At 54.3% G+C, this 22384-nt stretch overlaps 3 protein-coding genes across 4 annotated transcripts; 2 read left to right on the top strand and 1 right to left on the bottom strand.

The window, feature by feature from the left end:
- Nucleotides 1–2505: 2505 nt before the first annotated feature.
- S1PR4 (sphingosine-1-phosphate receptor 4) lies at nt 2506–3948 on the bottom strand. The gene has a single exon (XM_009948323.2). It carries the CDS (start codon nt 3946–3948, stop codon nt 2728–2730), a length of 1221 nt encoding a protein of 406 aa, XP_009946625.1. The 3' UTR covers nt 2506–2727.
- An 8876-nt stretch (nt 3949–12824) lies between these two features.
- On the top strand, nt 12825–14542 carry LOC104344239 (mast cell protease 1A). 2 transcript variants are annotated; one of them, XM_009948322.2, is made up of 5 exons: nt 12825–12891; nt 12977–13118; nt 13300–13435; nt 13758–14009; nt 14328–14542. In XM_009948322.2, exons 1-5 carry the CDS (start codon nt 12825–12827, stop codon nt 14460–14462), a joined length of 732 nt encoding a protein of 243 aa, XP_009946624.1. In that variant the 3' UTR covers nt 14463–14542. The 2 variants fall into 2 exon arrangements, with proteins under 2 accessions (XP_009946624.1, XP_086333729.1); XM_086477603.1 differs by having other exon boundaries at nt 12825–12900; nt 12986–13118.
- Nucleotides 14543–17722: 3180 nt separating this feature from the next.
- LOC104344238 (granzyme E) lies at nt 17723–20509 on the top strand. Its single transcript, XM_009948321.1, has 5 exons — nt 17723–17786; nt 17916–18063; nt 19180–19321; nt 19469–19702; nt 20372–20509. Exons 1-5 carry the CDS (start codon nt 17723–17725, stop codon nt 20507–20509), a joined length of 726 nt encoding a protein of 241 aa, XP_009946623.1.
- Nucleotides 20510–22384: the final 1875 nt, after the last annotated feature.

The following is a 22384-nucleotide window of genomic DNA, read 5'->3' as shown; positions in this document are numbered from 1 at the left end:
CGCTCGGGCCGTGCTGCCTCGGCGGTGCCGCCCCGGGGACGGCACGGCACGGCACGGCACGAGGGGCTCCCGCGGGGGTGGGGTGATCCCGCTGCCCCGAGAACCGGACGGCGGGCTCCAGCTGTCCCGGGCCTACGGGGCGTGTCTGCGTGCTCCTGCACGCACGGTTGGGCACGGAGGAGGCAGTCGGCGAGGCCCTGCACCGGGCAGCGAGCTGGGTGCCAGCCGAGGGGCGCACGGAGCGGGCAGCCTGACCCTGCCCGAGCTGCCGGCCCTAGCCCGAACCGGCCGCCTCCGTGCCCCCCTGGGCGGTATCGGACCTCCAGACTGCCGCGCGGAGGCCCCTCACCCATGGGACCAGCCACCGGGTACCTGACCTGCCGGAAGATAAAACCATAGCAATCAAACGGGCTTTCTTACAATCTAGATTTATTGCAAACCAATGGTCTGGCAGCTCAGCACCTCCTGCTGAGGGGCTGGGCCAGCAGGTTTTAAGTTGTCAGAAGCTTCCCTTCAGTGCTTGCGTGGCTTTGGACTCTGTGTGGTGAGAGGAGGCATTTGGGTGCTGCTCTGATTTTTCACTTGGTTAGGGAATAGAAGAGCAGGAATCTGACGCAGAAGCTGGCAGTGCCTTCTGGGCGCCACTGGGTCTCTGTCAGACCCAGGCAGGAATGGGGCTATTTTGGAGCCAGCCATTTTCCGTAGCACAGAACGGCCCTCTCAGTACCAGGGATGAAGTCTGGCCCCAATGAACCTCCACAACCCGCAGGCCTGGCATGTAGGTGTCATTGTCCGCCTGCCTCCCCTTCCCTGTGCCAGCAGGCATTCTGCATGTTCTGTTGGCTCCTTGGGAGCTGCTAGTGCTGCTTGAGCCCTGTCACAGCCCCAGCCCTGCTGCAAAGGTCTCCAAGCCCTGCGAAAGCCTCTGCTGGCTGCAGCAAGCCTTACCCCAGGACCAACCTCCCCCCACCAACTCAGGCAGCACAGCAATCTGCCTGCCCAGGGAAATGTCCGTGTCTGCTGCCAGCTGGGCTGTGTCCACATACAGCTTGGCAGCCTCTTAAGCTTCTTCCTGCCTGCAAAGTTGCAGCAACTTGGGATCTGTCCTGCTACTTCAGAGACGCCAGCCAGCAAACCGACAGGGCCAGAGGCTGCAGCCAGGCAGCCACTGGCCTGCAAGCTCAGGGCAGAGAAGGCATGGCATACAGAGAGGCCAGGGCAGCCGTGCTCAGCCCTGGGGCAGCAGGGAGAATCAGTATGTGACTTCTGTGAGCCTAGGCTCCCTCCTGGGGTCCTTAAGTACCTTCTCTGCTGTGGATGCTGCCCAGCTCACAGGGAGGTGGAGACCCTCAGAACATTTCCCTGGCAGAGCATGAGCATCCCCCTTCTCCAAATGTGGTAGCGCTTAGAGCAAACATGCTAGGATCAGACCCCTCCATTCCTTTCCCCAGCTGTGCTGAACTTCAGAAGGGCTTGGGGCAGGCTCCCCCTGCCTCCTGCTTTTGGGTGGTGACTGTTCCAGGCTGTTGAAGTGATTCTTGCAAATCTATTCTGTTGCAAACACTTTTTGGAAAGGTTTCTGGGAGGGTGCAGCCTTTTCAGCCCAAAAAAGGAAGAGGAAACAATTCCTGCTGCTTCTGTTCAGGTGTGAGCCAAACTCCACCAGAGACAACAGAATGCAAAACCATCTAGAAGCTGCTGCTCAACCTTCCAGTGCCCACCACAGTGGGCACCTCCCTCTGTGTGGGGACCTTAGAACTTGGCAGATTTGCTGGAGCATGACCCACCTCTCTGGGAGGCCATGGTGCTGTGAACCCTCTACTGTACAGGCGTATGTTACTTGAGAGGTTCGGCCAGATGGGAGCAGGTAGCTCTGCCATGCAGGATGGCACCACGCTCCCCAGTCACTGTGGGTAGCCCCTTCTGCCTGTGCTGATGCCAGGGCTGTTACTGCAGGTACAGCCCCATGCCCAGAGGCACAGCAGGGCTCTTCTTGCTGCCAGGCTGTCAGCACTGTCACAGCATTTGCCCAGGCACAGTGCCCCACCTCTGTGCTCTGGTGAGGGACTGGGCTTGCTGCAGCCCTCTCCCATCCTGTAGATGGTTTGTGCTGCACTGCCAGGGGCCGCTGAGCTGCCCCTCGCCTGCACACGCTTGCATTTGCAAATCCAGTTGTTCTTGACTCCCTGGCAAGACATCAAGCCTGCATCCTATCCCAGCAGCTGTGTGCACCACAGCAGTTCCAGAAGGCTGTAAACTGCAGAAGACACAAGTATCCCCTCTAGCCTTGCATGACATGCAGTGGCAGCACTGCCAGCCCAGCCTGATCCCAAGGAGCTAGGGGGCAGTCTAGTCGGGGATACCCACCCTATTTGTCACAGTGCCCTGGGGCAAAATACCTTCATCTGGGCACGTACAGCATCTATATGCATGCACACACAGAGCAGGGTCCACTTATAGCCTAGGCACAGCACTTGTCTCAGGAGACCATCAATCCCAAAATGTGCCCATATCCTTCACTCCCATTGTAAGAGCAATGCCTGTCCCTGTGCTGCACCCACACTGTTGAGACTGAAGAGACTGGAAAGCCTGGCCACAGTTAACAGCTGGGGTGGGGCTGCACCTGCTCAGCCTGACCTGCATGTAGGCTACAGTTCTGCCAGGCCAGGACCAGCTGCATGAGGTCCTGGAGGACTATCTGGCATCTCTTGCTCTCCCCATGGCCTCTCAGAGGCTGGGGAGATTGCTCATCATGCTGGAGTTGCTGGAGAGAGGTGCTCTGGGCCGGGAGTTCAGTGCTACAGAGCTGCGGAAGCTCTCCCGGTAGCGCAGGGAGCTCTCTGTGGACGAGCCAGAGTTGATGTCTGTGATGACCAAGCAGTTCCCAGGCTTGCAAAGCCCAACCCTGACACAGCAGCAGCACAGCAGGCTTCCCACAGCACGGCGTACCTCCACGCTCCGGAGGGAGTAAATGATGGGGTTTACGCCTGAGTTAAGCATGGCCAGAGCCAAGGTCCAGTCCAGGCTGTGGAGGTGTGTGCAGATCTGGGTCTCACAGAAGACATCGAAGAGCAACAGGACAAAGAGGGGGCTCCAGCAGATGATGAAGGCACCCAGGATCATTAGCACAGTCTTGAGTAAGCGCAGGGACCGTTTGCGGCTGTGCCGAGAACTGGTTTGCTTAGAACTGGCCTGGACCAGCTGGAAGATGGAGATGTAGAGGCCGATGATCCCCAGGAGGATGATGCTGAACATGACTACAGAGAAAAGGATGTAGTTCTTGGAGTAGAGAGGCAGGAGGACAGAGCAGGAGTTGAAGTCACACAGACAGTTCCAGCCCAGCAGTGGAAGTAGTCCAATGACAAAGGCCAGCAGCCAGCAGGAAATGATCAGGCTACGTAAGCGCAGGGTCTTGCTGGCTTCGTTCTCAGCAATCGGCCTTACCATGGCACTGTAGCGCTCGATGGCAGTCACAAGCAAGCTGAAGGTGGAGGCAGCCAGCGCGATGAAGAGGATGCCTTCCCGCAGGAACCAGAGCTGAGGTGAAAGCTGGAAGGTCTTCTTGCCTGAGAGGCAGAGATTAGAAAGGTAGGCAATTCCTGCAAGCAGGTCGCTCACAGTGATGCTGGCAATGCAGGAGTAGACCCAGCGGCGGGCTCGCAGACACCGCAGGACGGCCAGCAGCACAAGCAGGTTCTCCAGGATGATGATGCAGCTGATGATGGCAAAGGTTGTGCGGATGAGACCCATGCCCTCATCCCCAGACTGTCGGTTGGTCAGCTTGCCTGTGAAGTTGTAGTGCTGCAGGATGATGTTCACATTCCTCATGGCAGCCATCTGCAGGCAGGAACCTTTCCTGTTGAGCAGGTCACGTCTGAGCTCAGGATATTGAGCAGAGCCCAGTGGAAGGGAGCGATTCACTAGCCAGCTCAGCTCTGGACCATCCATCTTCTGAGCCTGCGTCAGCAGTCCAGGGATGCCCGATTGAGCAAGGGTTGGGGTGGGTTTGGGAGCAAAGCAGACCCTCTGAGGGCTTGAGACAGCTGTGAGACTGTGCCGCACAAGACCAGCTCTGATCCCAGCTGATCCCTAGTCAGCGTGGAGATGAGACTTCAGAGCCTCGTCTGCCAGCCCTGTTGCACTGAAAGAGCAAGGGGAGAGGAGGATGAGGTGTTTTGTAAGTCCACGTATGAGCCTGGGCTTCCTGTTGTTTAATAAAGTTTCCTGTTGTGAGCTAGAGCATTGACATCGTTTCTAACAGCTGTCATCATTTCTCGGTAAGGGTCTGGCTATTCTCAGCTTTGCTGTGGTTGTGAAGGTGGGACATGAATAAAATAATGTGTCAGGCCCCTCTTTGAGTCAGGGCAGGCTGGGTCAAATGGGATAACACCTCCCACCTTGATGGGTAGGGTCGGTTGGGCTGAACAAAGCCAAGTGGTAGTAAGAACACCCAGACAGCCTAAGACACTAAGTGCTTTGCCTTTTGTGGCATTAAATTAATCCCTGAGCCTGGCAGAGAGCAACTGCCTCTTCATCAACTGCCCTGTGCACCACCCATGCCCAGATACATCCTTCTCCAGGAGGAAGCTCCATGCTCTCACCCCTCTGGGCTCCTCCACAGGCTCAGCTCCTGCCAGTCTTTCAAGACACATCCACCCAAGTCCTGCCCTGTCAACACAGCAAGTCCAGGCACTTTGGTGTCTGAAGCTAGGGCTCAGCTCCACCCAGCTCAAAGGAAACCAGCTGGTCAAAGCCCTGCATGTGCCCTGACACTGCACCCTCCACCTTCAGCTCTCCAAGCACCTGCTTGAGATGGGTCAGGAACTTCCCAATGTCTAGGTCACAGACAGGGAAACAGAGGCACAAAGCTGCTGCCACCTCTTGCCTGGCATTGCAGAAGACACAAGGGGCTGCACTGAGACCAGAACCCAGGAGTCCTGACATGATGCAATGTTAGTATCTATCATTGACCTATTCCCTGCATCTGCAAAACTTGACTGGAGAGAAAGTCTTGCAATGCGCTATTCCCAACCGCGGCTGTTGAATTTGCATTATGACTCACCTGTCATGACTGGCCGGAGGCTTTTGCTGCTGAAGGGAGGTTCGGCTGCTAGCAGTGCTCTGCAGCTGCTTATCTGAGGCCCAGCACAGAGTAGGCAGTGGGGAGAGTTCCCTGTGCAAAGTAAGTGAGACTTCTACCTACCAAAGTGGAAAAAGGGAAGTTACAACATCAACCACATTTCTGTGCAGGATGGACCCCGCCCAAAACAGCTGCAAAGTGGCCCAAAGAAAGAGCACCTTTTAACACAGGATCACAGCAGAAGCTGTGCCCTGCTTTCTGCTTTCACCTGTGTTCTAACTCCAGACTGACACAAAACCATGGAGAGGTACCTAGGTTGAGAGCAAGGAGCAGTGATTTCTTCCATCAGCATGGCAAGTAGGGAGTTGTCCTGGGAATCCATCTACTGCTTGATGGGAGGGATCCTAGCCTGGGTCGCAGCATAGACAAGTGGAAAATACAAAGGAGGTTCCTGCTGCAGGCAGTCATGTACAAGCAAGAGTGGTTCTCATCAAAAGGGACTCCATCCTCCACATTCACTCTTTTAACTGGTGTTTTGGGCTTTTCTACCAGCAGCGTGGAAAGAAACTCATGCTGATAAAGTCAGCAGATGACCCCAAGACTGAAGGAGCAGAAATAAGCAGGAAGGCTGCGTCCTGAGCGCAGCTCAATCCAGAGAAGAGGAGTGGGAGGTTGCACGTTCAGCACAAAGAGCACACTCCTAAATGGGCAGGGCAGATGCTCCCAGCACAGCACTGGACTCAAAAGGGTCAATGGGATTCTTGCACATCACCCCTGCTTTATTCTTGCTTCAGGCTGAGCCTCCAGCTAATGTGTCTGCTCAGGACAGAGCTGGTGGGGCGTCCCTAAAAGACCAGAGGATGAAGAAACTTGCCTTGTTAGGGGCCCTAAGTAGCTTCTCAAATAGCTGGCAGCATGTGAGCAGCCTCAGGAAAGAGATATCTGACAGGAACAAGCTCTTTGTCAGGGAGATCTGTGGAGAGTGTGGGGCAGCTGGGAGGCAAATGCTTTTGATGCAGGAGGGCTTGAGGCAGATAAGCAGCTGAGACAGCTCAACACCCTCACCCATGGGGTGCCAGGTCCTCTGGACCAGCAAAATATTGTAGCCTAAGACCCCTTCCACAAGCATATCGGGTGTGGACTAAAAGGCTGATTATTTTGTCAAGAGCTGTTCCAGTGAGACAAAACCTTGTTCCTTGCCCTCTCCTAGCCCCTGACTTGTGTCGCCTTTCCATAGCAGAGGGGACAGGGTACCTGTGAGGCATGCCACAGTTTCACAGCATGTCGTGATGGTGACCGGCTCTGGGAAGCTGCCTGAGCTGTGTCCCAGCCCTTGCTGCTGCCCTTCCGGCACCCTCTTACTTTTGCCCCGCAACAGCCTGCCAAGCTCCCCTGCCTCACGGCAAGTCACCACACACCTCCAATGCTGCTCCCATCTCATGGCAAGTCAGGGCGCAGTCCCATAGCCTGGGGGCCCTGGGGGATCTTGGGTCCCCTCCACTCAATGCAATCAGCTCAGCAGAGCTGGGATTCGCTGATTGGCCCCACGTCCCCCTCAGAGCTCCTGCCTCCAGACGCAAGGCAGGGAGTTCCCAGCTCCATGGCTGGGGGCAAAGGAGGCTCCCCCTCAGCTGGGCACCCACACAAGGGAGAGTTCCTGTTGTTCTGCAACAGCTCCCCATTGCTATCTGCACAGATGCAGGCTGAGCTTTATCTTGGTACTTCTCCTTTGCTGCTGTTTCAGTTCAGATGTTCTTTCTTTGAAATGAAGGGGGGTGGGGGAGGGACACCCCATCCTGCAATGTTTCTCATCTTTTTCCTTCAGATCAAGACCATGATCTACTTGAAACTGCCAAGTGCTGGACTTGGAAGGACCAGGGGAGGTATGGGGTCAGCTGCAGCCTCCTGAACCCTCTGCCAGAGCAGGTATTCATGGATGCTGAGATGAGGCACCTTGGCAGCAGAAGCCCCCAAACCCTCCACAGCCTGCTCCTACCAAGGCCAACGGGAAGGCAAAAGCACCTCGTCCCCAGAGGGAAGGGTTTGTCTGCAGACAGGGACACTCTTGAGAGGAGCTGGGCAGGAACAGCCTGTAGCCCAGCTCCATGGGTTTGTGGCCAGTGGCCATGCCCAGTCATTCCTGCCCTGATACTGCCAGCTCCCGGGAGGGCAGCCAGCTCCAGATTGTGGGGGGCCACAAGCAGCGGTAGGGGAAAGACAGCAAGCTACAAATGCAAGATAAAATATCAGTGACTTCTGTTGAGGTTTTCCTGCTGTGCTGCTGCACAGTCCTGATTAAAACTTGTATTTTCAGACATTCTGGTTAAAAAAATCCCTGGGTGAACCTCTGTGCAAAGCTCTGCCTGGTCTGCCTAGCCAGGCAACCCCCAGGCTGGCTCGCAGACAGCTGGCATCCCCCATCTCTGTCCTACAAGGCTCACTCCCCACCCACCCATCCTGTCCCCACTGAGTGGCCCCAGCACAGCCCAACATCAGCCAAGGCATCCACTTGCCTGCAGGTGTTTTTCTGCTCCAGGAAGGGTGGAGTTGTGCTGGTTTAAAAATGACTGATTGCTCCTGGCAGTTGGTTGGTTGCATTTCCCAGCTTTGGTCTCTTCTACTGTGCAGCAGCAGGCAGTCATATTTCCAGTGGCACATCTCAGTCCCCAGCATGGCAGGATACTTCCTGGCCCCAGAGGAGCTGGGAAGAGCCAGCAAGGCCCCTCTGACTTGGGCTGACACCAAACCCTGGAGACCTGTCCCTTCAGAGTGCTCAAAGAATTGTCCCAGGCACAGTTGTTGTGCCTGGGTGTCAGATCACTGACATTGTGTGGTGGCGATTGTGGATGTCTGTAGGAAAAGGATGTCTGCAATGCATCTCTGGATTTGAAGGAAAAAAGACCATGAAAGACAAAGTTTCAGGATCATCTCCTTTAGACCACATGAATGACCTTAAATGGCAAAGTTTTGTTGACTGTTTTTCTTTAAGAGGCTTTTCTTCAGAATTTTGCATTTCCTCAATACAAAAACATTAAACGGAAAGCCATCTCCATCCCCCCAGAAAAAGATAATGACTTGGAAGTCATTACTATAAAACACATCATCAGTGGGCCAGCCCAGACTGTGTCTCCCATGGTGTTACACTTTCCCTCCTTTGCTACAGGTTTGAGATTTTGACCATTTGGCTGTCCTGCAATGAAAGGCACTGAGCATTTCCAGTGCTCAGCACCTGTAGGACAGGAGCTTTGGAGGTGCTCTGTCCTCATCCTCTCTGTGATGAGTAAGCAAACTCTGGAGTCTTGCTGCTTCTCTACAGTGTGCCATTTCATGCAGCTCCTGCCAGCTGCTGGCAATTGCCAGAGAAGCAATACCTCCCCTTCTCCCTAGGTCTGGATTTTGGCCTGGGTAGCTCAGAGGGGCTGAAGAAGCTGGACCACCTCAGTGCCTGGTCTCCAAATACCATGCCCAGCACCGCTTCTCCTCCTGTACCTGGGACAAGCTCAGCTTTCCCCTAGCATCTTCTGCCCTATAACCATGTCCCTGGTGAGCAGATACGTCCCCAGGAGGGAGGGAGCTGCACAATGCTCCCACCACCCCCACTCAGTGTGGCATGGCCAGTGTGGTGTGACCGAGGCCATGAAGCTGCTCCAGAGACCTGGCTGGAGCCTGTGGCCTAGGGTGCCCTGTTCAGGACCCGTAAAATTCCTCACATGAGCTCAGCAACGCTGCTTTGCACCCTCTGGGGCAGGGCCTAGCTCAATGCCAGACTTGTCCTCACAGGCTCACAGCTGAGAGCTGTTTCTTGCCATGTTCATGCAGGGATGGCAGGGAGGAACCCATCCTCACCCAGGAAATGGGCCAGGGAGGGCTCAGTATAAACAGCAGGGTGCAAGGGGGAGCAGGTGGGGTGTGGTGCCAAGCACCACGCAGAGGAAACTGGGCTGGTTTGAAAACCTAACCTGAGCACTGGAGAGGAAGGACAAGCAACACACCTCCTTGTGGTTAGTGCTGCCTGGCTGGGGCAGGGGCAATGTGTTTACTGTCAGCAGGGCTGGTGCTGCTGCACTGTGTCTGGAAAGCATAAATTTATCCCAAGCTTTGCTGCTTACCATCCTGTGCACTACTTTCTGCACCTGCTGTTTTTCCTCCCTGCCTGTTATATGTAAGAATACTAAGTGGTTTGGGGCAGAGAACTGCTATCTGGTTTCTACTATCTGCAGGATAGCCTGGCCCTGGTACTGCTGACCCACCATCTGTTACAGAGCAATAAGTAAATTCAAATAGCCCTGGACATCTGAGCTCACAGCTTTCAGCTCAGTTCCACTGGGATCAAGGAGAAAGCAAGACCTTTGGACAAGGTTACTGCAGGATACAGACTCATGGAGAAAGCTGCAGCTCACAGAGAGAAACTAAGGATCAGAGCGCAGTGGAAGGCCTGTGTTGGGAGTAAGGTTTCAATCAAACAAAAGCCCTGGTGCCCAAGGACTAGCATACAGGATAGCCCATGCTCCCAGACCTCCCTGCCCGAGTTAGTATAGCCCTACTGTGAGCCCAGATGTGGGCTTCCCTTCTGATGTGCTGGAGACTGCTCTGGGCAGTAAGAGAGGGACATATTTATCTGTTGGTTTGTTTAGACCTACCCACATGCTCTGATTTTATTTCCAGGAACTGTTTCAGGGCTTTTCCATTCTCATACCACAGCTCTCCCTCAAATGCCCTCTTCCCAGCAGCACAGACTAACTGGCAGGTCAGCCCCGCTGCCTTCCTGGTACCCTTCTGGGACACTTGCCCCGTCAGCTTGCCAGTGTGCCCCCTGCATGGGTACCCTGCTGTCAGCTTGCCCAGAGTCCCTCAGCTTTGAGCACTGGCTGGGAATGAGGACTGGCCCAAACAGGTAGGGGAGGAAGGGCAGGGAGAGACGACTGTTGTGCCTCTGACCTGTGAGCAGGGTGCCAGAAGATGGCAAAATCAACTCAGCACCAGCTCGCCGGGCACACTGCAGACAGAGGCAACAACAGCACCTAAGCACTGTGCTTGTGCCAGGCCTGGCAGTACTGCCCGCACAGGGCCTGTCTGCCACGAAGCAGCACCTTTACTGTGTGCCAAGGGGGATTTTAGGACAGTTCTTCCTCCTGGTTCACTCTCCTTTGCTGGAAGCCTTGGAGCTGTATGTGCTTTTTAACCTGAAATCACACTCAGTGGGAAGCAAAGCTGGTATCACATCTTGGGCAGGCACAGATGAGTTTGAACCACTTCTCACAGACCTGCATTAGGACTGGTAACCAGAGGCTGCTCCAGAGATGGTGATTTAGGATTAAAGCAAGCCTCATTTTCTTCAAGTGATATGCAGGCCCGTGAGGAGTGTTGGGAGAAAGCGTCCCAGGGAATGGGCACACAGACAAGAGTCTTTGGGTAGAAAAATCTCCCATAGCAGCACCAAGGATTCGGCAGGGCAGCCCTGAAGCCTCAGGTTGCTAATTGTTCTATTGCCTTTGTCTGTTGCATTTTTTCATCAGTTCCTGACCGTGGTTACAAGCCCAAATTAGCTTATTTAAACCAGATGCCTGCAGAGAACCTGTAGTGACCTCAACCAGAGCTTCTGGGAGGATTCCTGCCTGGGTGAATCAGACTGAAAGTACTCCAGGGATTAAAAGGGGGCATTACCCCCTACCTCCCCAGCTCTCCCTGTCCTTTCAATAGCAAATTGTTCATCTGCACAGTAGAGGAAGGTGCTTTGGAGTAGCTGCTTTGCTTAAAAATGGCTAGCAGCTGCCCACAGCTTTACTGGGCATGAGAGAAGAGCACTGCTCCAGCTTTAGCAACTAGCATGCTGCCCAGAGACCTGTCTGCCCTACCTTGCAAGTGCTCACACAAGCCAGTGGCACTTCCATGCTTTTGGGCTCCGTCCCTCTTGTCACATAAGCACAGCCTCTGGGGATGAGCCGTGGCCGGGCAACTGCCTGCTGGTTTGCCCCTAAGCCAGACTTTGGTGCTGATGGGGCAAAGCAGGGGAAAGGGCTGGACTTCAGGGCTCAGAGAAAATTTCTGGAGAGCATCTGAGGGAAGGTTTAATCCTGACCAACACTCAAAATAGGAGGGATGAGGCTGGGTGTAGGAGGAGTGCAGAACCTGGCTGTGCTCTCATGACAGCTTTTGTCTTTATGGCAGCAGAGCGGCCACACAGCTCCAGTGCAGCACCCTGCCACCTCCTCTATGGCCCCTCTTTGCTTAAGACTGGCTAGCAGCTGCCCACAGCTTTACTGGGCATGAGAGGAGAACACTGCTCCAGCTTTAGCAACTAGCATGCTGCCCAGAGACCTGTCTGCCCTACCTTGCAAGTGCTCACACAAGCCAGTGGCACTTCCATGCTTTTGGGCTCCAGGTTCTGCACTCCTCCTACACCCAGCCTCATCCCTCCTATTTTGAGTGTTGGTCAGAGCCCCTTGGATGCTCTTATGTTGAAGCAGAGTCAAGAGTTGTTGAAAGTTCATGAGTATAGAAAAGATGTCTGTCCAGTACGCAACGTGCAATCACTCCAGACGTTTCACACAGCATTAATCCTAACAGATTTATGCTTTGCTGTGGGCACTCAACTGCCCAGACAAACCCCAGGGAGCGAGAAACAATGCAGCAAACTGGGACAACCTGGCAGTGGGGAAAATTAAGGTAGGGAAGGGCTAGGAAGTGCAAACAGGAAAGACAACTTCAAACAACACAGGACTGTATGGCACAGCTCCTTCTGAGCTTGCAGCCTGAGAGTCAGGCAGCTCTTCATACAAAGGACAGTCTCAGCTGCCATCACAGGACACACTTAGGCAACTGGAGGCCCTAAGATCAGAAGGAAAGAGCAGACAGCCACCAGCTAAGGCAGTGAGAGAGCCAGGAATAGAAGGAACACAGGTGTCCTGAGCCCCAGCTCCGTGCCCTTGACACAGATTTGGTCACCTCTTTGAAACAGGGTCACCTGGGGCAGCCCAATGGTGGTTTCTGTTCAGGACCCCAAGGACAAGATTGGTGCTCAGTTTAGCATTTAACCAAATCACACTTTGCTAGGGGCGAGGTGAAGGCAGCAGTTGCAGCCCATTATGCAGGCAGTTTCAGGTCAGGGAAGGGAGGCAGTAGAGAATCCAGAGCCGGGTAGATGAAGGCTTCCCCTGGTCCCATTTGAGCAGGTGTGCCAGCGGCCAGACCAGCTGCAGAGGGGAAACCATAGAGGGGAGAGAGCATCTGCAGTCATTGCGCTTGCCAACAAAGCATGAAGTGACCTGCCCACCCCCAGGAGCAAATGGCACGAGCTCCTGAAGGTAGCCTGAGACAGCCTGATTACCAGAGCTTGAAGACACCACACTTTGAAGCAGGTGGACATGATCGGTCCTGCAGCTGGACTGTGGGAGAAATGCTAAATCACAACTCAAAAATACCCCCAGATGCCTCTCTTGCTCAGCATCCCTGAGGCTTCGGGACTGTGACATACCATGCTCTCTCTGCCCTGGTCTTTCTGTCCTGCTCTATCGCTCATCAATCACAGCTTCAGGGTACGTGGCGCATGCGAGCAGGCCAGGGCAGCAGAGATGCAAATAGACCTGTAGGGATGCTGCACTGTACTGATTAGCACAATCAGGCCATCGCACATGGTTTCCTGGCTGCTGGATACAGCTAGTCCCAGGGTATAAAACCAGCCCTTGGGCACTAGGAGACTCAGACTTCTACACATCTTGGAAGGAGTGTCCAGCTGTGGGAAGAGATGCGCAAGCCCCAGCTGCTGCTGGCCCTGCTGCTCCTGCTTTCCTGCCCATGGGCCAATGCCAGTAAGCTGGGGTGCCACAAGCTGCTGTGAGTGAGACTGCTGGTCTGGGCTTTGACCTCAGCAGCCACCGGCTCATCCTGCGGTGGGGTGTCTTGCAGGTCAGATTGTGGGGGGGCGCGAGGCTCAGCCCCACTCCCACCCTTACATGGCATACCTGAAGACAGAGATGTCAGCCTGCGGAGGCTTCCTGGTGGCCCCTGACTGGGTGATGACAGCCGCACACTGCATGGGGTGAGTACTTTGTACAAGGGCTTTATCCCCTTCTTCTTCCCCTAACCTGAGGTCCATCACTGGAGTACTTTTGGAGCAGGTTCCTCTTCCTCCTGTGCTGAGCAGCTCTCTCCACCTGCCTGTGAAAGGGGAGGGACGTGGGTGAGACCCAACCTGTTCTCCCCTCTGCTGCCATGGCCAGGAATACCACAGTCATCCTGGGGGCTCACAACATCCACGAACCAGAAACGACACAGCAGATCCGGGGAGTTCTCAGATACCACCAGCACCCTGAATATGACCCCAACACCGTGGCTAACGACATCATGCTCCTCAAGGCAAGGCAGTCCTGCAGCAGGCAGTGGGTCAGAGGGTAGAGCAGCACTGTTGGTCTAGCACGGTCTGGGCAGAGCACATTCTTGCTGTTAGCTCCTTCTGCAAACCATCAGCTGCTTCTGCCCATGGGTACGGGAGGCAGGCAGGCATGGGAGGGCCCTGGGAGGGAACCGTGGGCAGGGCTTGGAGCCACATGCTGTATCCACAGCCGCTCACCAGAGCCTGCAGTGCTGTATGTCCTGCTAGACCTCCCCTACCTCTGCACAGGAGGTTTCCTTCAGCTGTTACACTCATCGTCTTCTCCAAAACCTTGCTTTCTCCCAGCTGACAACAAAGGCCACTCTCAATGACTATGTCAAGACCATTCCACTGCCCAAGACCAACAGCGACCTCCACACGGGCACCAAGTGCAGCATAGCCGGGTGGGGCCTGATCGATGACAACCAGGCGACCAACAAACTCTTTGAAGCCAAAGTCTCCATCTACAGCCGCAGGAAATGCATCCGCCTCTATCCACATCTCAACTCTGGCATGGTCTGCGCCGGCAGCTTCCACGAGCTCAGCGATTCCAGCCAGGTATGGGCTGCCAACGGGCTGTGGGCTTGGCTGTGGGGCAGGTGGGCTCTCTGGTAGCAGGGGCTGCTGCTGGCACAGGCTTAGCTGGTTCCCAGGAGAGGTGACAAGTATTTGATTTGTAGCTCCCATGCGGACTAGCTCTCTGGCTGCTCTGACACCATGGTCCATGCGCAGTCCCAGGGGTAGAGCCCCAACTCGCCCACTCCAGACAGTTCCTCCAGCTTAGTGGGCATGTGGCGTGTCTGGGCAGGGAGCGACCGAGGTGAAACCTGTCCCCACAGGGAAGAGGCCTCTAAAACTAGTCTCATCTGTCCTCAGGGAGATTCTGGTGGGCCCCTGGTATGCAATAAGGTGGCACAAGGCATCGTTTCCTTTGGGTATGACACCCCACCCGGGGTCTACACCCGCATCTCCAACTACCTGCACTGGATCAAAAAAACCCTGAAGCAGTAGCAGCAGCAGCACTTGCTCCGGCATTGGTGTGGCCCTGGAGACTGCACTGGATTCCTTCCTGCCCCTGCTGAAGGCTTGACTCCCTCCTCTCCTTGGGAACCTGAGTGACCTGATCAGCGCACACAAGGGTCCCCTTGTTTCTGTTCTGAGGCTGCTGGCTGTCCCATGCCCTGCCTATCTGTGGCAGCCAGTTCAGGGCCACATTAAATCACCCTGGCAGAAGCAGGGATCCTCCCAGGTGGCATCAGAAAGAGGCTGTGCTACAACGGACCCCATGTCCTGCAAAGATAACCCTGTCAGTGCTTGAACCTTGCTGCACTTAAAACACCCACAGTAAACTCAGAGCTGCATTTCCCAGCATGTCTTCTATGTCTGCATTTCCCAGCATACCTTGCCCCAGGGAGAAGGGAGGGACGGTGGGTCTAGCTGGTGAAAGTGAAAGGTCAGTCTCTCGGAGCCGAGGCAGCTGTAGCCCTGCATCCGCTGAATGGCTAGGAGACTTGGAGGACAAGAGCTACAGTTGCCCTTCCTGGGGTTGTGGGGATGAATGTGTTGCAGGAAGAGAAACTGCTCAGGTAGACAGGGCTGGGAGAAGTGATGTGCACACACTTCATTCATCAACTTCGGCAACATCACCACCTGCCTGGGAGCAGCTGACAACCAGGCTGTGGTGTTTGTGTGTGTGTGTCAGCAGGCACCAGGAATTAAAAGCTGACATTCCTTGCAAAGTAATGACTGTCCCCTTTGCAGGGAGCTCGTGCCTGGGTGATATTGCACTCTAGCACGTAGGGCAGCAAAGACAGCAGGCTGGGTCACAGGGGAAAACAGGCTAATCTAAAAAGATCTGTAAGAGGCTCCAGCAGGTGAAGGGAGCTGGATTTTTTGGGGCTGTGCTGTTTCTGCCCCACCTTGGGTGTAGGGCAGGTGGCAGCTGAGATCCCAGGGACAGGGCTTTAGGATCCCAGAGAGGAGACATACTCAAAGTCCCAGCTGCTGCACACTAGTGCTTTCAGTCTTTGCCTCTGCCATCCTCCAGCAATCAGTCTTCCATCTCCTGACCAGCGGCACAATGTCCTGGGTAGAAACATTGATACAGTCTCTGAAAGGATTGTGCTGCAGGGGTTGATGAAGGACTTGGGTTCACAAAAGCTCTTGACCCCATGCCACTTCCTCCTTTCGTCCCATGCTGACTATAGCAGGAGAGCCCAACTCTTTCCCTGGAGAAGACAAGGGCAAGTCCTGGCTGGGAGCTGACCACCTTGGAACTTGTTGGCATGTTTCTGTCCCTCTCAGGAAGGCAAGCCCAGCCCCAGCAGTACAGCTCAAGCAGAGACTGTTCTAGCAGTGGCACAAAACTAAAAGGGCTTACAACTCTTCCCTCAGCTGGGTAATGCTCAGAGGTGAGCTGCTCCTTCCCACAAAGGATGCTCTAGCACCATTTGTAAACAGCCCCTGCACTAGAGTCTGAATAACTTGCACCAGCCCCTTCTTCCATGGCCTGCACTGGGTGTAAAGCAACCTGCGTAAAGTCTGAGCCTTAGTCTCCTTTGTTCCACCTAGTTTCTGATGACATTTCTCGTATACAGATAGGAGAGTACTAGACACTTTCCTGGAGCAGATGACGAGGGGCAGATACAGTGTATTGGTAAATAACTGAGCCGCAGAACTCCCTGCTGCAGGGTGACAGATGGCTGTGCAAGTTCAAGAGGAGACCGGACTGGTTTGTGGCAGGGAAACCCAGCGGGGAATTTTAAACATACAGAAACCACATGCAGTTCAAGGGAACAGGATGCACACACTGTCCTCATAGTCTTTCCGAGGCTCCCACTAGCCACCTCTGTCAGAGGAGGGAGATAGCCTGCACTCTGGCCCTGGATGTCTGCTCTTACCTTCTTCCTATTCTTGCCTGGGACGAAGGAAAACGACATCGCCTTTGCCTTTAGCACACATCCCAGCCCTGGGAAACTGAGAAGCATCCATGGTTTGGGCTTCTGCTGAGAGCTGCTATCACTTAGCAAATCTGCAAGTGAAAAGGCTGCAACTGCTTATCTGTGTAGTATAAATCTGTGTGTCACGTCAGGCTTTTCCTGGAAGCTCCAGCTGCTGCAGTCTTTGCACGAGAATAGCAGCTTTTAGCTTAAAAATGGGTTTTGCCCTGCAGCACCGGGGCCAGATAGGAAAGCAAATTTACCAGCAGTCAGTAAGGACGTGTCGGCCCCATTTTGCCACAGCTGAAGGAAGGAGCTGCTGCTGGGGCGAGTGCACAGACATGCCCATCTTTCACCTTTCGCTGGAGCCTGTGCACTGGTGCCAGTGGGTAGGCAAGGGGCCATCCTGGCGGCGAGGATGGGAGGACTGTGTTCAGTGATTTGTCACCAGCCCTTCCTCCAGCGTGGTCCCTCTCTCCAAGGGCTGGAGGAGGAAGACGTGCAGCTGCTGCAGTGCCTGGTCCAGGGAAGACCCCTGCCATGTGCTGCAGAAAGGCACCTGGCACTTCTTTGGCATTTAAAAATCACTGCCTGCCAGGGTGGGGGCTGTGACACGCTTGGACATGACCCTTCCCAGAGCAACAAGGCCAGCTTCAGGGAGACATGTCATCGGGTTATCTATAGCCAGTGAAAGGGCAGAATCCCAAATCTGCATTCCTGTCTCCATCCACACTTAACGCATCAGCAGTCGTGCTGCTGTGGGCCATGCTCATGAAGCTGTCATAGCAACTTCTTGCCCTCACGTAGTCATGACCAGTGTGGTGTTATAAATGCACTCACACCGATTTTGCTCTATTAGCCAGGACCACACCTACTGAGAAAGAGCAGGAGGGTCCTCAGCTGCCACTGCACGGTCTTTGGAACTGGTACACTGGGGGAAAGAAATCTTGTTCTTGCAGGGCTCATGATAAAAATCAAGACAGTTTGCAAATGCACAACAACAGCAAGGGAAGAGCAAAGTGATGAGGGTGAGTATGCTCCCTACAGCTTCCAGCTCAAAGGCAATGGGTTAAAATTGACTCTGGGTTTAGAAGGAGGTCAGATACCCCAGCTCAGGCCCAAGATGAAGGTGGGTTGATGGCCAAGGCTAAGGCTGACTGAATTCCCCTCTCAGATCGCTGAGGCATGCAATTTGCAGATAGAGTAATCAGATGAGTGACTTCTGTGGTTTCCTGGAGTCTAGTCTCAGGCTATAAAACCTTGCTGGGAGCAGGAAGAGACCCCAGCTGCAGCCTCACCTCCAAGGGATCCACTGAAGCCAAGGACGCTATGATGAAGCACCTGGAGAAACTCGTGCTCTCCCTCCTGCTGGCGACATGCCCCCCAGCTAAAGCCAGTAAGTAGAGCAGCCTGGAGGTGAGGAGAGGGCTGGGGAAGGAAGAGTCCCAGACAGCGTGTTCTGTGCCCTGTGTCCTCTGATCCCTGTGTCCTCTGATCCCTGCATCCTCGGTCCTGTCCATTGCAGATTATTCCTGGAATCGGGTGGAGAGAGGAGGTGAAGCCAAGACCCACTCCACACCCTACGTAGCCTATCTGCAAGGAAAGAACAACCATTTCTGCGGAGGCTTCCTAGTAGCCCCGAACTGGGTGATGACAGCGGCTCAGTGCTTTGTGTAAGTTTTTACCGTGTTTGTACAGCACCTGGCACAACGAGATTCTCTCACTGCCGTGATCCGGGTAACATCTCCTAGATGGAGATTTGGCTGTGGTGAAACTCTTCCCCTAGCAGGGAGCGCAGGCTGCACTGCTGGGACAGGGCAAGGCTGTGGGGGCTAGCACCAAAACAGCAGGGGTATGACTGCAGCTCTCCCATGAACCGTCCTTCCCCATGTCCCTCCCCAGCCCATGTTCAGACACCTACCTTTATTTTTTTATTCCCCCTCCATGACTCATTTTGTTCTTCTGAGACATCATCAATGAGAAGTCAGACCAGCTTCTTCCCTTGCTGTCACTGACCTGCTGGCATAGCAGGGATCACTGGTGTCAGGCTTTGCCCTTTCTGCCACCAAAGACCTCCAAGACTCTTATCAGAATTAGTCATTTTTTATAAGCAAGCTGCTTGCCCAGCAGTCTTCCTTCCCTCCAGCTGGAGAAACTAGGGCATGGACAGGCAAGAAGGCTTTTCTAGGTGTGTATGACTCTGGGTGTAGCTACTACACTGCTCAGGGCTGACAGCTCTGCCCTGGTGCCAGTAACCCAGGCTGAGGGTCAGTTGCCACATCTGAGCAGCGGAAAGGAGGATCAGCAGAACCCAGGAGCCCAGATGCCCAAGTCCCACCTGCTAGATTGAGAGGTACTCCTACCCATACCCAGGCTCCCTCCCAGTTTTGCTAAGGCAGACCCTTCTGCAGATGATGTAGAGGCCAGTAAAGGTACATTGGCCCAGGGCAGGGTCCCGATTTAGAAATCCCTCCTTGGCGCCATGGACTTCCATGGGCCTACGAAGCATGGACCAACAGTCCACATATCTTAGAACACAGTAGCATTGAACCAAATCCGCTCAGCTCAAGGTCCAAAGGTAAGGTAGTCCTTGCAGAACTCCAGTCTGTCGGACAGGAACTTGCTCTGCCTCTCGGCTGGGTAGATTCACTGGCAGAGCTCCTTGCTCCCACCATTCTTCTTTAAAGCCCAGCCAGTCCCTCTTGGCCATGCCCCTGGGAGATGGGCCTCAGCATTACCACGGAAGACAGGAGAAAGCTAATGACATACACCGTGCTTGATTTTACCAGACACAAACCTCTGACTGTCATCCTTGGAGCCCACACAATCCAGAGGAGAGAGAAAAGCTGGCAGACCTTTGAAGTCCAAGAGTATCACTGCCACCCAGACTTCACGAGTCCTAAGAAGGGAAATGACATCCTCTTGCTGAAGGTAACTGTCTGCCTGGAGCACCTGTATGGTCCTGTCTGCCCAACATGCAGGCCTGAGCTGTAACCCTGGAGTGGGAGGGGAGAGCCTTTGTCACAGAACATTTACAGACCAAGCACTTACTTCTGCAATTTCTGTCCCCTTGCCCAGCTGAAAGGCAATGCCACCAGCAACGGCTACGTTAGGACCATTTCCTTTGAAAAATCAAAGGTCCCTGGTGGGACTGCGTGCAGCATAGCTGGCTGGGGCTACAAAACACCCGCTGCCACGTTACGCAAAACCACTGTCACCATCATCAAACAAAGGGACTGCCTCAGCCACTACCCTGGACTTGCAGACAACTTGATTTGTGGCCGCAGTGAATCTGCTGAGGTACCTGGAAAGGTCAGTCCCTGACTTAGGGAGTAGAAGGCTGAGGGGGAGGTTTCAGCCAGGTGCTGGGCACAGACCTGATCTGGGCTAAAAAACTTCACTGAAAAGGTGCTGTCTAAAATTGCTTCTCATTGCACCCTCACTCTCCCCTCCACCGTTAGTGCATGCTTCCTCACCAGAATCCCTCTCTCTTGCTGTCCTGGCACAAGAGGTGCCTGGGTCTTGATCTCCAAGGATCAGACCCTCAGATCAGCAGCATTCCTCCTGACTGCAGGCATCACACTTGTGCTCAGCCCTGGGCAAAGCAGAAGGGACAAGGGGATCCTTGTCTTCCCATGTCAGAGGACCTAGGAGTCTGCAACAGCAAAACAGCTTGGCTGGAGAAGGGTTTGCCCTAAATCCCATAGCTGGTCTGAGTGCATTTTGTAGTGCTCTGTAGCCAGCAGAAGGGCAGAAATGAACAATACTTTAAGCTTCAACATTTGCCCAGCTGTAGTTGTGCTGGATCCCAGACAAAACTGCCAAAGGTCCCTTTTGGACCCAGTCTCTATTGTGAGTCCAAGCTTCTCCTAGGGAAGCTCTGTTCTGGTATTTCCAGCCTCCCCGTTCTTTGCAAATGCACCCTTTTCCTGGGAACCCCACATAAATCAATACTGATCTCTCTCCTCCTCCATTTTACAGGGCGATGCCGGGGATCCACTTGTCTGCAACAACAAAGCCTACGGCATCTTCTCCTATAGGCATAACAATTGGCCCGGTTTCTACACACACATTGCTCCTTACCTTCCCTGGGTCAACAGTGTCATGAAGTCAGCATGACCCTACTCTCCCCACAGCTGCTGCCATGGAAAACTCACACTTCATGGCCCCATGCTCACCTGCTTTTTCTTCCTTTCTCCCTGGGATACATCTTCCACTGGTCCTCATGGACATGGCAAGGACTTCTCTCTGGCAAAGCCAAACTTTGGCAGTGGGGGGCTTGGCACAGAGTTTGCACCTCGTCTGCGTTTGCTCCTTGTGCAAGCTAGGGAGTGCCCATTTACACAGTGCGTGCTCTCACACTTTGCTGCTCTGATTTACCCCTTTGTCACGCTGCTTGTGGCTACAGCTCTGGAAGGGAAGCAACAGGACAGCCCTGAGTGAAGTGACAGTAGCTGTTGGGATGTCTGCTGCCCTTTGGGGAAGGCAGTACAATTAGATTGGGGGGATCCAAAGACCAGCCTCCTCCCTGCCCCTTGTATTTGTGACACCAGACACCTGGGTCTCCTTTGCCCAAGCGCTGGGGTTAGAGGGTTGCCCCAGCTCCAAGGAGAACGCTTTCAGCTCCTGCTTCACTACTGCTGCTGCTGTCCCCTGCCTCTGAAACCTGCTACCTCCTTTCTTCCCTCTTGCTGTAGCTCCAATGTTGTAAGAACATGTAAAACAAATAAATTGCATCTGCGTTTGAGAGCCTTTTTCCTTCTGTGATTTGGATTTCTCTCAGCCACTGGCTCCAGTCCTGAACATCTCAGAAGAAAGTCACTGCTCAAACAGCTGGATCCCAAGCTGGAAGTTTCTACCCTAACCAGCGGCCTCCATTTTCTGTCCCACCTAAACCCCCAGAATAGGTGTCAAGCCTGGTTTTCAGGGCAGGGGAAGCCTCTTGGCTTCTTCTCCCCAGTGTGGACTGCTCAGGCAAAAGTGAAAAAGACGGTAATCAGTCGTCTCCTGGCAGGGGATCCTCTCCCCCCGCCCCCCCCCCCCCCCCCCCCCCATATGCTGCAGTGTGAGCAGTCAGGAAAGAAGAACTATACAGGGGAGGGGGCACTGAGCACAAGGGGTCTTTGGGGCTATGGGGGCACTTGCAGCACGTGTCTGCTGGTGTGGCATGGGGGCAGAATTAGCCCATCTCATCACAGGGCAGCCTGCCCACAGAGCGCAGCAAAGTCAGGAACACAGCTGAGGCTCCAGCCCCTGCAGCGCCCAAGTGCTCTACAAGTTGTGTCACAGGGCTATGCCAAGCCTTCTGCTGCCTCCAGCTCGCCCGGGTTGTCAGACACCCAGGGGAGCAGCAGCTCGTGTTGACAACACGCATCTGGCTGCTCCAGCCATGCAGCTGCCTGGAGGAGCATGTTACCATATGTGAAGAAATGCTAGGCTTGTAAGGTTCAACTTAAGGAAAATAAAGCAACATGTTTATCGTGCCCTGGATAGATCAAGGGTGAGAGCTGAGCAACTTGCTCACCTGGTAAAAAACAGCGAAAGGTTAAGAATGCTGGTATCAGCTTATCCCTTCTACAGACCTTGTGAGGGGAGATAACAGCTCAAAGATTGAGCCTTGCGGCACCTTGCAGTTGGCTTCCAGGCAGCAGTCACATTCACTGAGGGAGGCCAGATAGATGAGAGCAATCACACTCTCAAAGAAGCAGATCCATTTCCTCTGCTCTGACTTCTGCCCACCCACATCCATGATCCTGCCAGGATGGAGGGTCAGCCAGAGGCAGGGGCACAATGTTTTCCCCTTTGGGCAGGCAGTGCCTGGGACCACAGCTTTGACAGGGATCACCGACTCAGAGCCCCCAGGACTGTGCTGCCACATATTGTACCACTTGATATCAGATATAAAGTGAGTTACTAAATGTAATCCCAAATGCACTTTTAGCCTGCCAAGAGCAAGTGAGCAGAGACCTCGCCAAGCCACCTTGTGGACAGAGG

Source organism: Leptosomus discolor, chromosome 24, assembly GCF_034619465.1.
Source record: "Leptosomus discolor isolate bLepDis1 chromosome 24, bLepDis1.hap2, whole genome shotgun sequence".
Lineage (NCBI taxonomy): Eukaryota > Metazoa > Chordata > Aves > Leptosomiformes > Leptosomidae > Leptosomus > Leptosomus discolor.
The sequence above is the reverse complement of the archived record's forward strand: the minus strand, read 5'-3'. Positions and strand labels throughout refer to the sequence as shown.